The following is a 16,440-nucleotide window of genomic DNA, read 5'->3' on the forward strand; positions in this document are numbered from 1 at the left end:
GCCTGCCTCTGACTCCCTGGTGCTGGGATTAAAGGTGTGTGCCACCAACACCCATCCAACTCTAGGCAAGGAACTAATAGAATCTCTTTATCTTTCAATGTTTAACCATACAGTCATCAGATTTTTTTTTTAATGCCCTAAAAGCATGCCATAAAAAGTCCATCCTGAAACAACTATATTATGGTGTAACTGTTAATGATGACCACAACTCCTACATACCCTTTTTAGTCTCCAGAACTTGTCTTTATGATAGATGATCATTACTCCTGTGGTTGCAACTGGGTTTAATCTACAAAAAAGGGACTTAAATAGGCAGGACCAAACCAAATTATTTGAATCCTTGGGGTAGAGAGGTTGCCACCTCTATGTCTATATCCACAACCTCAAGAATTCAGAGACAGGGGCTGGAGAGATGGCTCAGAGGTTAAGAGCTGACTCTTCTTCCAGAGGACCCAAGTTCAATTCCCAGCACCCACATGGCAGCTCACACCTGTCTGTAACTCCAGTTTCAGGGGACACCAACACCCATGGCAAAAAAAAACACAAATGCACATAAAAATAAAAGGAAAGAATTCAGAGACAAACAGTGCTGACAGGAATGGAAACCTCAATCCTACTGCAAGTGAGCAGGAATTAAATTCTGCCAACATAATGAACCTGAAGAAGGATCCCCCGCCCCCCAAAAAAACGCAGAAAATGACTCATAACAGAAACCCTGATCTCTCCTTTTGAGATTCTGTGCAGGGTCAACATCTAAACTCACTCAGACTTCAGATCTACAGAAGCTGTGTTCATTTACCTGCAGCTTGTGATCATCTGTTGTGACAGCAACAGGAAACTAATGCAACGGCAAGACCTTCTCTTCACACTTCCTTGTCACTTAATAGACACCACAAAGCCCAGAACAAGAATACTAATTTTATGTTGCCATGGTGCTTAATTCCCGCAGCAGGTAATCATAGATTCTTCAAGAGTTGTCTTAAGTTTTCAACCACATAGATTAAGTTAAACGATTCCAATGACATTAAGAAAACGATTACAATAACTAGAGTGGATTTCCTGAAAGCAAAGTGATGTGGACTCAGAGAAGTAGGAAAGAGACCCAGGAAGAGTAAGTAAACAAATAAGAGTGTCACATACCAGTAAACCAAGATGAAGTGTTCAGGACTGCCAGGAGTTTGAACAATTCTGATTTGAAACCACGGGAACCTGGACAAGGCTGGTGACTGCAAGAAGGAAGAAATGCTCTCAACTAATGATCAGGAAGGGGAAAGAAGCTGGAGAAACAGAGAATGGTCATCTGCTAGACAGCAAGTTTGGGTCACTGCAGAGCTAGCTATGTTCCGGGCAACCTATTAGGTGGACCTAAGGAGCACAGGGAACCTTCCGGTGCCCGCAGCTAAGCTAGGCTGAAGCAGAAGCAGAAACCAAAGTTCAGAAACTCCTCCCACCAACCCAAGGACAACTCCGCACTGTGGATGAGGACAAGTGGGGAAAACACCACGAAACGAGCAAAACCAACCACCCGATCGAGCACCCCGACATGCTAGCTGGGCGGCGCAACTCGGGGATACCCAAGACCCGAAGGGCAAGACGCCTGCGGACGCCGCACCCGCGCCCGACCCGCCAGGACTCTGCTCGGCTCCGCGCAATCCAGTACCCCTCGCCCCTTGGGAGGGGAAGGAGAGCGCGCCGTCTGCACGGGAACGCTCACCTCCGCACCTCGCCTAGCCCTGCGCGATCCCCCGCGAGCCCGGCCGGCCTGTCAGCCCCGCGCTGCCCCGAAGCCCGACTCGGACGGAAAGCCGCGAGGGTCCCGCCCTGAGCGCGTCGGGGGACGGGATTGGACGGAAGGCCACGAGGGTCCCGCCCTGCGCGCGTCGGGGAACGGGATTGGGCGGGAAGCCGCGAGGGTCCCACCCCGCCTGGAAAGGGTGGGCAGACCAGGCTGGCTGCTACGGACCTGGTGCCGCCCCCGCCGGTTTTCCCAGCTCGGGTTGCATCCCTGGCTGCGGACCCCGGGAACGCGAGCAGAAAATCCGATTAGCGGCTTCGCAGTCCCGGCTGAAGCAGCTTCCTGGCGGATGCTGCGGGAGGTTGGCCGTGGTCCAGAGAGATGTAGGCGGCTCCGCCCACGCACGGGCACAACCCTGTGGATGGGTAAGGAAGCCCATGGCTCAGCCTGGTTTTCACCCAGTCTTCTCCGCTTGGCGCTGTGCTCCTTTCTTTCCTCACGCCCAGTCGCCCCGCCCCTTGTGAGTGCGGGCCTCCTTTGCATGGCCCAAGCAAGAATTTACAGAGGCATATTATTGTTTACCCTGTGTACTGGCAAGAGAAAAGCAGTCGCACAGATCCGGTTTGGCCCGTCGCCCTCTTTTGGTTTGGCCAGCTCCCAGCCAGCCCTCTGCTGCAAGCCCTTGGCGTCTCCAGGAATGTTCAAGTTTCAGTCTTGGGACTGGTCTGGAGTTTTTTATTGGCCCAAGAAGTAGCATTTTTAATTCAGAGTGTATCTGGGAGTTCTAGAGGAAGACTATGAGGTTAATTTAGTTTCATAGGTCAATGCATTTTTCATTTACCTCCTGAAATAAATTGTCTCAATTTTAATCATATATACACTGTTTATTTCTTCCACTGTTAGATTTTTGTGGAAGGAAAAAATATTTTACACGCTGTGGTCTGGTTATCCAACACGGTTTTAAAAATTCATTTCAGTTAATACATTAAAAGCCGCAATCTGTCTTTCTGAATTCCTTTTGGTAGTAAAGTCTGCCCTGAACTGAAGCTGTGTATCATTGAAGGATTTGGTGTGAATCGTCATCAGTTTTCTACAGAATTGCTAATGTGATTCATGCCTGTACAGCTTGCTGGAGGTATTATGTAATCAAGCTGAACCACCTCTGTGTGCTTGTCAAAGTGATATATCACTTTTCCCCCTCATGGTATTACATTCCAGGTGATGTTAAATCTTGCTTACAAGACAGAATTCTTAAACTGATGGAGCTTCTCAGAAACCTTCATTGTACTTTTTTAGTTAAAAAAAAAAAATCGGCACCGCTTTAAAAATTTATATATATTGAATGTTTGCTGGTGGCCAGGAATTTAGGATCACTCACATTCTCCGTTTTTGCTTGTATCCTTATGAGGATTAACCCAGGCCTTTATACAGGTCTCTGCCACTGAGCTACGTCACAGCAGTACTTTGCTTCCCTCTTCTTCCTGGTCTTATTAGAAACAAAGTGTTTCTACAAAGACTGTGGCTTCTCAGAAAGAGAGAAAATTGGAGGACTCAAAAGGAGTGAAACATGGAGTATGGAGGAAAAAATGACAATCTATGTAAAAACAGCAGTTTCTTTAAAATATTTCCTTCCAAATGTATTATAAATTTTTGGGTGTCAAATTTCAAATTTTGTAGCATTCAGATTAAACTTTAATAAGCTTGCATTTTCTTAGCGCAGGACAGAAACTTAAAATTGATTGCTAGTGGTGATTATAACTTGTTTAAGTGTCTATAGAAATCATTCATTTGCAGCACTGTGAAGCTCTTCAATATGCCACACATTTAAAAGACCTTTACAGACAAGTCTGGATACAGTTGACCACAAAAATTGTAAGATACTGAATTCTCATTTCTATCTCGATAGCTAGCTTACTAATAAGACTTGTGAATTTAATGGAGTGAAATATAATACAGCACTCTACCCTAAATTTATCCAAAAGGAGCAAGTTGAAGAAATACTTACTGAAATGAAAAGTATCGCCCAGGACCCCCAAGACCAAGTTCTCAGCACAAAGGAGATTTATTTGCCCCAGAGGGACAGAGGGCAGGGAATACGAGACAAAGACAGGAGATAGAGGACATGGCAGAAGGAGAAGGGAACAAGGGAAAGGGGACAGGAGTATTTGTCCCAGAAGGACAAGGGACTGCCTTTGGATAGAGAGGAGACAGATGGGACACTTAGGAAAATGGTGGTTTATAAAGGTACAGGGGGATGGTGAGGTGTTTAATTTTAACTGGGCATGTTAATTAGGTGAGCCTAAGGGGCTTTTGATTGCTGGACTTCAGTACTTTGACAGCTGGACCTTGGTAGTGAGCCTCAGGAAGAGGAAGTGGCCAGGTAAGGGAGTAGTCCTTGGTGGCTGGCTTTAGGGATGTAATTTTTAATGAAAAGAGGTAGCAGAAGGTTATTTTGAGAAACAGCCAACAGCAAACTAAAGGATGCTAGATACAAATAGATGATGTTAAAAATTAACTGTGCTGTCTCACTGGACCCTCCAAAAAATGATCCTCCTTCTCAAGAGCACATGCACACTGTTTCATACAGATGGACTCACTTTAGCCCTAATGATAGATGTTGATTGTCATTAATGATATTCATTTATATGAAATCCTGGGGGAAGTGTTAGCTTAACTATGGCCTTTTTATATCTCAGACAAGTTCTTTACTGCTAAACTGAGCATTTAAATTTTGACAGTGTTATTGAGATGTAATTTACATACTCAAAAAATCACCCCCTTTAAAGTGTATAAATAGACATTTTAACTATATCTACAACTATGTAGTCTATATTAATTTGCCATCTGTCCCTGTGATAAAACACTGACCAGTTCTCTTAGACCAGGATCCATGGAGGCCACAACATGGCAATAAAATAGACTGAGCTCTGCAGAAGCAAATTGTCCTTTGCTCAGAGGTCTCTCCTGTTCTGTCCCCTGCAGCTGCAAACACCAGTGGAGGTTGTTTATCTTATCAGGAGCTTGCAGATCCTAGCCTGCAGGAGCTGTTAGCAGGCCAACTTTCCTGCCCAGAGTCTCTCAGCTCACCTGAGGTCTTACTAGTTCTTTACAAACCAGCTTGAGGGCCGGGCGGTTGGTGGTGCACGCCTTTAATCCCAGCACTCGGCAGACAGAGGCAGGCGGATCTCTGTGAGTTCGAGGCCAGCCTGGTCTACAGAGCAAGATCCAGAACAGGCATTAAAACTATACAGAGAAACCCTGTCTCTTAAATAAAAAAACAAACAAACAAACAACAAAAAAACAAAAACAAACCAGCTTGAGGAAGAAGGGCACTATTTGGCTCACACTTCCACATCACAGTCTGTAGTAAGAGAAGCCAAGGCTGGAACTGAAGCAGAGACCATGGAAGAATACTACTACTTCCTGGCCTGCTCAGCCTGCTTTCTTAACTCAGGACTACCTGCCAGAAAGTCATATCACATCAATCAGGAAAATGCCCCACAGACATGTCCACAGGCTGATCTGATGGAGGCAATTCCTCAGCTGAGGGGCCGTCTTCCCAGGTGACTCTAGTTTGTGTCAAGTTGGCAAAACTAACCAGCACACAGTCATAATGTAATTTCTAGAACATTTTGTCATCCCCCAAAGAAATACCATTAGCAGTTGCTCGTACCCAACCCTACCCTCAGCTTTCCCAGCCCTATGTAAACAGCAATGCACTTTCTGCTCTGTAGATGTACCTAACTCAGGTATTTTGTAGGAGATGAATCATACATTATTTGACCTTTTGTAACTGGAATTCCTTTACTTACGTTCTTCAGGTGCATCTGTGTTTTAGTTTATAACAGCATTTCTTTATTTTATCACGCCAAATAATACCACATTGTATGGATGGATATACCATATTTTGTTTATCCATTCCTGAGGCAAATGTTACCACCTTTTGATTTTCTGTGTTTATGTTTGTGTTCATGTGTGTATGGGTGCGTGCGTCATGTGTGTATGAGAGAACAACCTTAGATAGTGTTCCTCCTTGGGTGCCATCTGCCCTTCTCTTCCTTTTTAGATGGGCTCTCTTACTGGCCTGGAAGTCTCCACGTAGGCAAGGCTGGCAAGCCCCAGCGATCCTCCTGTCTCCACTTGCTTCCCCAGCCCCAGATTGCAAGTGTGCACCACTACACCTGTCTTTTTTTTAACTGGGTTCTGGGGTTCAAACTCGGGTCCTCATGCTTGCAAGCCAAGCTCTTTATTGACTAAACTATCTCCCCAACATTTTCTTTCTTGAGATAGGGGCTCATGTAACCCAGGCTTGCCTTGAACTGACAAAGCAGCGGAAGATGCCTTGGAGCCTTTTGGTCTTCCCGTCTCTGCTTCCCAAGCGCTATACCGCCATGCCAACTTTTCTTTTGATTTTTAAAAATAGTCCTACTATACACATACAAGTTTTATGTGAATATATGTTTTCATTTAGCATGGGTATATGTTAAGAGTAGAATTGTGTTATATTAATCCTATATTTAACACTTTTAGAAAGTGTCAAGCTGCTTTGCAAAGTGGCTGTAACATTTTACATATCTGCCAATAATTTTCCATTTCCCTGATTACAGTAAGATAACAATACCATTTGGTACGGCCATTTTCACTACCGCCAGCCTAGTGAGTATGGCTTATATATAGGTTTTTATTTGCATCTCTGTAAACACTAACATCATTGATTATATGTTCAAGATGTATATATACATCTTTTTTACAGAAATATCTTTTCTGATCCTTCACTCACACTTAAATTATTCTTCCTCCTTTTGTTGAGTACAGTTTTTTTGTACAGTACTACCCTCTGAACCACAGTGCTATCATCTCCAGGAGTTCTATTGGTCTGCTTGAAAAACATCATCATAGCTGGGTTTGTTGACTGCTGACATTCCCTCGTAGGAGAGGGCAGGAGGGTCGTGAGACCCTTTACTTAGTGTCCAGTCTTCTCTTGCAACACGTTTTGTGCAGTTCTGCCCAAACTGTGTGTGGCCTTGGCGAAGGGATAGAGTGTACAGGCGGGGAAGGACTGAGGGAGCGGCTCCACCTACACAGCCATGGGGAGTCATTTTCCATGCTGACTGCAGACTGTCCAGGGTGGCTGCTCTCTGGTCACCTATGCTTCCACTCAGAACCCACACTCATTGCTCTGGAAATAAGTCTAACAAATTGATTGGTTCCCCTGGATGAACAATAGTCTATCTGTCCATCATGATCTTGGGAGGAGGGGCAGATGTTGTTCATGTCTCCCCAGAGAAGGAATTTTAGCAACATAGCTCTTTCTGTACATGTTCTGGATACAAGTCCCATCTAAGATAAATGATTTGCAAATATTTTTCTTCCACTGCTTGAGCTGCCTTTTCACTTTCTTGATAATATCTGTGGTAGCTTGGATGAGAATAGCCTCAAAGGTTCATATTTGAATGCGTGGTTCCCAGTTGGTGGAACTGTTTGGGAAGGATTACAAGGTGTGGTCTTGTTGGAGTAGGTGTGTCACTGGGGCTGGGCTTTGAGATTTCCAAAACCTCAACCCCACCACCACACACCATCTTGCATTTGTGCATCAAGATGTGAGCTCTCAGCTACTGCTCCAGTGCCTTGCCTGCCTGCCTGCTGCCATGCCTCCCACCATACTGGTCATGGACAGTAACCCTCTGAAACTGTAAGTTCCAGATAAACTCTTTCTCATATAAGTTGCCTTGGTCCTGGTGTCTCCTCACAGAAAAGAAAACTAAGACCGTGCCTGTTAAAGTACACTTTTATTTTCATGATGTCCAACTAATCCATCTTTAAAATATCTTTTGTGGTGCTCTATCTAACAAATATCCTCCAAAGAGTTTTATATTTTTTTCTTAATTTATGCCTAAAGGGTACGAGAGAGAGAGAGAGAGAGAGAGAGAGAGAGAGAGAGAGAGAGAGAGAGAGAGAGAGAACGAATCGATTTTTTTTGTGTGTGGAAATTCCATTTGTCCCAGGACCACCTGATACAAAGACTCTTCTTTGTCCAGTGATTTCTTTGGCCCTTTTGTCAAAATCAACATTTCACAAATGTTAGGGTCCATCTGTGGACTCTCAGCTGCATTTGATTCGACCATGTGCCTGTCCTGATCCAGCACAGTCTGTCTGAGACCTCCAGACTTGTTTTTCTTTTCAAAGTTGTTTTGATTATTCGGGGTCCCTTACATTTCCAAGACATAGCATTTTGCAATTTTACAATGCAGCTAGAGACTCCAGAATACAATATTTATTTTTCATTTAGTAATAAATATTGACTTTCTTGTGTGTGTTATGCTAATCTAATTTGCTAGTGAGCTGGAAGCATTCCTTTTTTTTTGTTTTGTTTTGCATCCTTACCCAGCTGTATCTTCATTCATACAATTGATATGAGGATGAAAGTATTCAGTGTAAAGTGTGGTAAGAATATTTATTAATAACATCAAGCTCATACTCTATATGTTGCATGATATTCAAGGTTATGGTATCTAAGGACTATCCTAGGACATAAAGCTATCCTAAAAAAAAATAATGAAAATGATGTCTACTTATTTTCAAATGGAATCCAGGGTTGCTTGTTTTAGTTTAAAAAATTGTGGTTAACCCCTTCCCACATGCTGTGATTTTTCCATATATTTAACCACCAGCAGAGGCTAGTCAACAATTTCTAGGAAAATGATATCATAAATCTAACCTGGAAAATATTATCTCAGCAAACATTCACCCACGGAATTGTGGGTGACCTGCCTAATTGCACAGTTCATATTCTTTGTCAACATTTGAACCTAACTTTTTTTGTTGTTTTTGTATTTTATTGTTAAGATAGGGTCTCATTATGTTGACTAAGCTGGCTGGTCTCAAATTGATGAGCTCAAAAGTGATCCAGCCTTGGTCCCAAGTAACTGGAACTTCAGGCATGTACTACCATTCCTGCCTGTACCTGTATTTCTTACATTTTAGTAGTAGTTTTCAAGTTTCAGTTGTGTCTTTTAAATTAACATGAAATGTTAAAGCAATACAAACAGTTCCAGTTTAGTGTAGCTGGAAAGTTTCTCTCCGGTCGTAGTCCATGGCCCCACAGCTACTTATAAAATAATCACTCAGAAGCTTGTATTAATTATAACTGCTTGGCCACCAGCTCAGGCTTATGACTGACTAGCTCTTACACTTAAATTAACCCATAATTTTTATCTTTGTTTAGCCACATGGCTTGGTACCTTTTCTCAGTTCTGCCTTGACATCTTGCTTCCTCTGTGTCTGGCTGGCAACCCTTGACTCAGCCTTCCTCTTCCCAGAATTCTCTGTCTGCTTATCCCACCAATACTTCCTGCCTGGCTACTGGCCAGTCAACATTTTATTTATCAACCAATCAGAACAATACATATTCACAGCATACAGAACGATATCCCACAGCAGTTTTGCATACAGCATTTAGAAAAACATCAGTTCATAAGTGTGATTTGTAACTTGTTGCCTTTCTGGTGGAGTAACCCAGCACCTCAGACATGATGAAGCTTTATCTTCAGCTAGGAGACTGTGGTGATTTGATTAAGAATAACTCCAAAAGGCTCACATTTTTTAATGGTTAGTCATGAGGAAATGGCACTATTTGAGGAGGACTAGGAGGTGTGGCCTTGTTGGAGGAAGTATATCACTGGGAGTAGGCTTTGAGGTTTCAAAAGTCCACACCAAGCCCACTTTCTCCCTCTCTTTCTGTGGATCAGGATGTAGCTCTCAACTTCTTCTCCAGCACCATGATGATAATAAACTAAACCTCTGAAACAGTAAGCAAGTCCGAATTAAATGTTTTCTTTTAGCGGGGGTGGTGATTCAAGCCTTTTAATCCCAGCACTGAGGAGTTAGAAGCAGGCAGATCTATGCATTCAAGGCCAGCCTATTCTACATATCCAGTTTTAGGAAAGCCAAGGCTACACAGAGAAACCCTGTCTTGAAACCTCCCTCCCAAAATGCTTTAATAAGACCTTGATGACAGTCTTACCTCACAGCAATAGAACATTGACTAACACAGATACTTCTTCTTAGATTTTTGGTATAAATTGTTTCAGGCCTCATATTGATGCAAGTTTGATACTGTACTTTGTCTATTAAAAATGCATGCACATTTTCTCTTAAATAGAGTGAGACTATTGAGTTATTCAAAAAACTTCTGGATACTTAAGCATAATTTCTCATTTGTCTTTTGTCCTTGCATTACCAGAAAATAACCCTAAACCAAAAAGAGACCCCATAAGGCAGCAGAGAAAGTGTCACATTTGTCTTTCTGTTGTTATAACTGAGAACCTCAGGCAGAGTCATTTATGAAGAATAACTTATTCCTTACACTTCTGGAGTCTTCTTCGGAGTCTTTCTGCTGTTGGGAACTTTGCAGAGACTCAGGACAGTGCAAGACATCACAATGGGAAGGCAGAACAAAACAGCAAGAAAGAGCTTCCTTTCACACCACTGCCTGGATCATTCATTCGCTCATTCACCCGTGACATGCCGTGAAGGAATTAGGTTTGCAGCAGGTGAAATTTGAGGAACACGTTCAAATCATAGAAATATTATTCTTCCATGCACCTCAAACAATTAATACCTTCTCTGAGTCATTATTTTTTGTATTCGCCTTTCATTTCAAGTAACTAAAATTATAAAGTTTTTAATTACCCAGGACTTTTGTAAAACTTTGTAGTAAGGATTCTTATATCAGCCATGAGATGAGGTAGAGTCACCCCTGAAGTTAAGTAGCTTTCTTTTAAAAAATGTTTTTAAATATTTTATTTTATTTTATGTGCATGAGTGTTTTGTATGTATGTGAACTATGCAACTTTAAAACAATACAGAGGGCTGGCTAGATGGCTCAGCTGGTAAAGCAAGGTTCTTGCTGCCAAGACTGAGATAATAGAAAGAATGTTGGGTGACAGACTTCCTTAGGAGATGCAACACACACACATACAGACATCTGTTCACTCCTGATATGTAGCCCACAACGGACCAAAGTACAGACACCATCGAAGTCCAACTTGGTGAACCGTAAGAGTTTATGGGGTAGAGGTCTACTGAGAGGAGCAGAAATCAAAAGAGCTGAATCAACCAAAGCCTACCTCAGCCCTGGCGACAGCTCACAAAGCTCACCCGGAGCACACTGCACAGCCTGCAGGCAGCTCAACAAGTTGAAAGTCTTCTTTCACAATGACTCAACTGGTCAGAGCCTCTTCCAGAAAGCTCAGCTGGCCTCTTCCTCTTTTAGGTGGCTCTACTGTTCTCTGCTTCTGCCAGGAGGCTGGGCTCCTCTCAGAGTCCTCCTTGCGAATGGGCTTGCCTGTAACTGACTCTTGGAAATTTTTACTGTTTACTTTTGGGGAGAGAGGAACCTAGTGAACATGGTCAATTTCAGGGACTTCCTGAAGCTATTTTGAATTGTTTACCTCCCCTTATAACAGCCTGTTGGTCTACATCCTTGCAAACATTCTGTTGTAAAATATCCTTGTTTTACTTTCTTTTTATACCTAAAATCTTAACAAGTTTTCTTCCAAGATGTAAGACTAACCTCTGAAGAAACTGCTACATAAGCCTCTACTCCTGCAAGTTTTCCTTTGACCTCTAAGCATTCTCATATTCTCTCTCTCTCTCTCTCTCTCTCTCTCTCTCTCTCTCTCTCTCTCTCTCTCTTTCTCTCTCTCTCTCTCTCTCTCTCACACACACACACACACACACACAGCACTTGTAAGTGTGAGGGTCCAAGAATCTGGGAATAATCTACCACCAAAGACAGGGTTCAAGCAAGACAAAAAATTATTTTCAAAAGCTGATATATCAGGGAGGTGGCAGGTTTTTGGCTCCAGACCATGTTCCCAGCATGGGGCAGCAGCCAGTTTTAAAGGGGAAAACCACAGTGTTTGGGTGGGAGCTCCACCTCAACCCCTGGCACCCTGGCATCTCTATACCCAAAGAGTCTGGTGGAAAATCCACCTCGGCTCCCTTCCCCATCTCTTTCCTCCCCAAACCCGCCCCTTCAGAGCCTGCCAAACACAGTTCCTCTCCCAGAGAGGCTCAGGACTACTCCCACAGGGGATATATAAGCAGCATCCCCGAAAACAGACACATGATTCTTCTGATCTCTCAGGCCCGTCTCCACTCTGACTGGCCAGGGAATCACCCAAGAATGCTTCACCCATTAAACCTGGGCTTTTCCTGATTTGGTCTGATTTGGATTTGCTGTGTTGGTGGAGAGGCCTTCAGGAGGCCTAAAACTTATCACACAGAAAGACAGTTCCTGAAACCCAACCAATCACAATGTAATATGGGGAGAGGCAGTTGGGGACTTTCTGTGGTGGTACACTTCCAGCTTACCAGGGAATTGTATGGTTTGGCGGCCCAAACTCGGCTTTGGGCTGACCAATCAGAAGAGAATTGAACATTTGTGGCTTGGCCTCAGCCTAGACACCTGTGCAAGGGAGTTGGGTAACAGCTCAGAGTAGAGCAAACGGGAACAAAGTGGAGTTCCTATTGCCAACCTGAATCTAACATTCTTCCCCCTTCTAGAGGGTCATCAGATCATGGATGTCAGAGGTCCAGGTCCCATAGGGGACCATACTGGACCTGCAGGACTAGGAGCTTAACTACATTAATCCTCTTCTGAATGAAGTGGGAGATGGAGTTCAGCAGGCAAGGGGACATAGCATGATTGATAGTGTTAGGGTCCTCGAGAAGTCCCATAAAAGACTGCCAGTTACGTATGCAATCAACAAGAGCATTTATTACAAATTACCAACGTGTTGGGGTCTAACCATCTGACAGAGTGGCAAACGGTGACCTATGAGAAGCTTGCAGGCTCCCTTTAAGCAGGGTTAGGGGAATTCCAGGGAGGGGAGGTTAGTCTGGGGGCTGATTGGTGGGTTTAAACAAAAAGTCTATGGGTTGTTATAGGATTGGTAGGTGGCTCTAGTAGTTAGAGACTTTTCAGTAGCAGGGTAGGGAAAGCCATCTTTAGCTAGCAGAAGGCTGTGGGGTGCCTGCTGATTGGTTGGTTGCCCCTGAGTTGTAGTTTTCCCAAGAACTGCTTACTGAGCTCCAGCCAGCTCCAGTAAACCAAAACTAAGGTCTGGTCCCTGGCAGGGCTGTTAGAAACCTGACATGGCCCTTGTCTGGCTCTCTGGCCCTCTCAAATAGAGTTATAACTAAAGGTTCCACCATTCTCATTATCAGGGTGGTAATCCATGGTGACCAGTTGAAAAGGGATTCGAGCCAGTCCTGTGTAGCTGATCCTTTCTCTTAATCTTTTCCTGACTAAGCTCAGACTCTCTTTGATCATTTCTGTGTGGTTAGTGTAGAAGCAGCTCTGTTGTCCTGGCACTATACAAAGTCCTCCTCCTCCAGTGCTATACAAAGCCCTCCTCCTCCAGTGCTATACAAAGTCCTCCTCCTCCAGTGCTATACAAAGTCCTCCTCCCCAATGCTATACAAAGTCCTCCTCCCAGTGCTATACAAAGTCCTCCTCCCCCAGGGCTATACAAAGTCTTCCTCCTCCAGTGCTATACAAAGTCCTCCTCCCAGTGCTATACAAAGTCCTCCTCCCAGTGCTATACAAAGTCCTCCTCCCCAATGCTATACAAAGTCCTCCTCCCCCAGTGCTATACAAAGCCCTCCTCCCCAGTGCTATACAAAGTCCTCCTTGTTGCAGGAGAAGGTCTAATCCTCTCCAGTTCTGTGGAATACCTCCGCCAAGGAGTCGAGAGAGGAGGGCAGAAGGCCCATGGACTTTTCTAGGGTGGCCAAGTCCTGGTCAGTCTGACTCCCCAGAGCTCAGGAATTTAGCTCTCAATGAGGGCTGCAGCACTTACACCATATGCTCCTGCCTTCTGGAGACTTACTAGTAAGGGAATTAGAATGGGCAAAGTCCTGGGCCTGTGATGAGGGGGTAAAGGTTGAGTTACTCCCGTCACCCTTCACCAGAATAGTAATACACTTGGGGAAGGAGTTTAATAATAATCCATTGGCACAACAAAGGGATTTATGCAGGGAGTGAGCCCTGAGGTGGTTCCAAGAGGAGTGTGGAGTGTCCAGTGTCCCGGGCCAGGGCTGCAGGTGAAGGGTTCTGTTACAGTGTCTCTGGTACCGAGAGTGCTGCATGTGATAAGTAGGAGAGTGGAAGCAGGTCCCTTGGCCCTCTGTGCCACCGAGGGTAATGTTGATTTCTTTCCCCTGGAGCATTGCTCTCTATGGCTGTCTTGTATGATAGACAGATTTCTGATACGATGTTTTCGACCCCCATCTGTGCTGTGTAGTACATCCCAGTATAATGGGGGCGGGGTTCTGGGGTCAAGACACAGCCAGCAGTCCTCCATAAGGTTTGGAGAGGAAGAATTTAAAGCGTTATATACATATTCTAGAGAGAGAAGGGCTCCAGAGCTCTCTTGGTCGGTCTGGCTAGGGACCAGAGCTTGGGTCATTTTTCCTCCTCAATATGGGGCCTGAGCAGGTATGGTTGTAGGGCCTAAAACCTCACCCTCATCCTGAATAGGGTTCAGTATTCAGTTAGGGCCGATGGGTTTTGGGAGTCATTCCACCCATGTGGGAAATTTCTGAATAGAAAAAAGTGTCCCACAGTCTTTCCAGTCCCATGTCTTCAAAGTCCCCATGTCTTCCCTGCTGCCCAGGCAGTGGATAAACCATTATAACCAGTCATTTGTATCAGATTTAACTTCCCCGCCAGTCAGCCAGATTGGTGAAACACCCACCAATGAGAGGGTTTTTCTCCCTATCTTTTTCCTTTACCCATGGCACATGTGTCTCGAATCTCCAGGAGGAGTGATAATTATCCTCTCCTCCAAAATTTGGTTTTCCTGCTGGGCAGGCATAGAATGAATATTTAGCCAGGTTGGTCTCCAGCATACAGTGCCCACAGCTATGATTGTGCTACCCATACACATACCCATAAGCTTCCTGAGACTTGGGGGAGCCTTCCAATCTAGTAAGGCACAGAGATCCATGTGGAATGTGGGGGACCCATTTGTGGTGACATTGGCTATCATAGTTCCATCTATGGTGTGGAATAGGACCCATTGGGACTGGCATTGGTAGGTTGTTGGCACTTTATCAGTCCCATCAAGGAGAATAGGAAAGTCAGGTAGAGTTGAGTCTCAGCTCCTATGGATGGAGTCATACAGTCCACCTTTTGTATTCATCCTCGTTGGGTCGTCTGTCTGGGACTGGCTTCAGGTGGGAGAGGTACACCCAGAATTTGATTCCATCTTCTTTCACTGCTGACATCACTGGTGGTCAGAATAACTTTGTGGGGTCCCTTCCAGTGAGGCCATAAAGATTCCTTTTGGTGACATTTGATCCAAATGAGGTCCTCTGGTTTGTAGCTGTGAGGTTTCGGGGTGAGGAGGCAGTTCATATATGTGCCAGAGCAGAGGGAACAACCCATTTGGGGTATGCTGCACAGACTTAGTGAACATAAGACTAGATGTTTCAGCTAGGACCTCAGCACTGTTGCCCATCTAACATAATAATGTAATAAAAACAATGTAAAACAAGTAATTGAAAATTTCCTTTATTGAGTATCCAGATACTTGATGCTATTTATGATTTGAATCTTGCACATGCTAAAGTATCCTCTGAACCAGAGATAGAAAACCATTTCCATAGGGCTTTATAGCTGTATTGCTTGTTAAAGTTTTTATTCTTGACAATGTCTGTATTACAAGGCAGAGGTGCACAGGCATGGCATAATGTTTGTATTCACATCATTAACATCAAGAGTCCATCCCAAAGATCACATTTGTGGAATCTGCTCTTATTTTCCCTTTTTCTACCATGTCAAGTTCATCTACAGTGTTTTGTTCTAACATGTGAGGGAATTGAAATACACACTGTTGTAACAAATGAAATATAATTTTGCTGAAGTTTGTTAAACACCATATCCTCATTTAAGAAGATTTCCTGTCAGGTCACTGGTTACATTTTTTTCCAACATAATTTTTTTTTATTGATTATTTGGGAATTTCACATAGTACACCCCGATCACACTCACTTCCTGTTCCTCCCAGATCTGTGCCCTCACCCCTGCAAACCCCCCACTAAACAGTCCAATTTGTGTTGCCCACTGTAGGTAGCATGGTCACACTCACATGACCAGCCACGTAAAGAAAACTGAGTTGTCATGTCTCACCCCGGAAGCCATCAGTTGTGGAGAGCCACACTTCAGCATCCTTATCACAATTTTTAAGTGTTCTCTCCAAGGGCTTCCTGTCGAGACTGTTCCTTTCTTTTGGGGTGGGAGAGGTTGTTACAGAAGTCTTCTATGTCTCTCATTCTCAACTGTGAGTCTGCAGCCATCAATACCATTGCCGAAGAAGCTTCCTTATCCTTTACAGTCAGTGGGAACACAGATCATGGACTTCCACATGGTTTTTGCCTGTAGCACAGACCACATATATCCAAATGGCCTCTGGAGCCAGCTCGTGCTACAGACTTCATCATGGTCTCCAGTGGCAGTACAGACCACAGCCATCAACCCGTCCCTCTGCTGCAGCTTAGCCTCAGACACCATCATAACCCTCAGCAGCAGCACATGCCATGGACACCAACATGGCCTCAGGGGCATCACGTACCAAGGATACATCAACATGGCTTCAGATGGCAGCACAGACCATGGACATCACGTTACCTCTGGC

At 44.3% G+C, this 16,440-nt stretch overlaps 1 protein-coding gene and 1 long non-coding RNA gene across 4 annotated transcripts in view; one reads left to right on the forward strand and one right to left on the reverse strand.

Annotated features, from left to right (window-relative positions):
• Crot (carnitine O-octanoyltransferase) overlaps positions 1 to 2,051 on the reverse strand; it is a 48,924-nt gene extending 46,873 nt beyond the window's left edge. Inside the window, exons 1-3 of one of the 3 annotated variants that reach the window (XM_037203542.1) lie at positions 1,964 to 2,051; positions 1,141 to 1,226; positions 220 to 289 (exon numbers count right to left, since the gene is read on the reverse strand). In XM_037203542.1, coding sequence (XP_037059437.1) covers positions 220 to 261 — 42 coding nt within the window. In that variant the 5' untranslated portion in view covers positions 262 to 289; positions 1,141 to 1,226; positions 1,964 to 2,051. Of the gene's footprint in view, positions 1 to 219; positions 290 to 1,140; positions 1,227 to 1,714; positions 1,820 to 1,963 lie in introns of those variants that run through there. The other 2 variants (XM_037203541.1, XM_028862162.2) reach the window with 2 other exon arrangements.
• A 47-nt stretch (positions 2,052 to 2,098) lies between these two features.
• The window catches only part of LOC114687247, a 30,538-nt gene continuing 16,196 nt past the window's right edge, over positions 2,099 to 16,440 (forward strand). Inside the window, exon 1 of the long non-coding RNA XR_005091046.1 lies at positions 2,099 to 2,160. This is a non-coding gene — a long non-coding RNA (uncharacterized LOC114687247). The remainder of the gene's footprint in view (positions 2,161 to 16,440) is intronic.

The sequence above is a fragment of the Peromyscus leucopus genome, chromosome 3 (genome assembly GCF_004664715.2).
Source record: "Peromyscus leucopus breed LL Stock chromosome 3, UCI_PerLeu_2.1, whole genome shotgun sequence".
NCBI lineage: Eukaryota > Metazoa > Chordata > Mammalia > Rodentia > Cricetidae > Peromyscus > Peromyscus leucopus.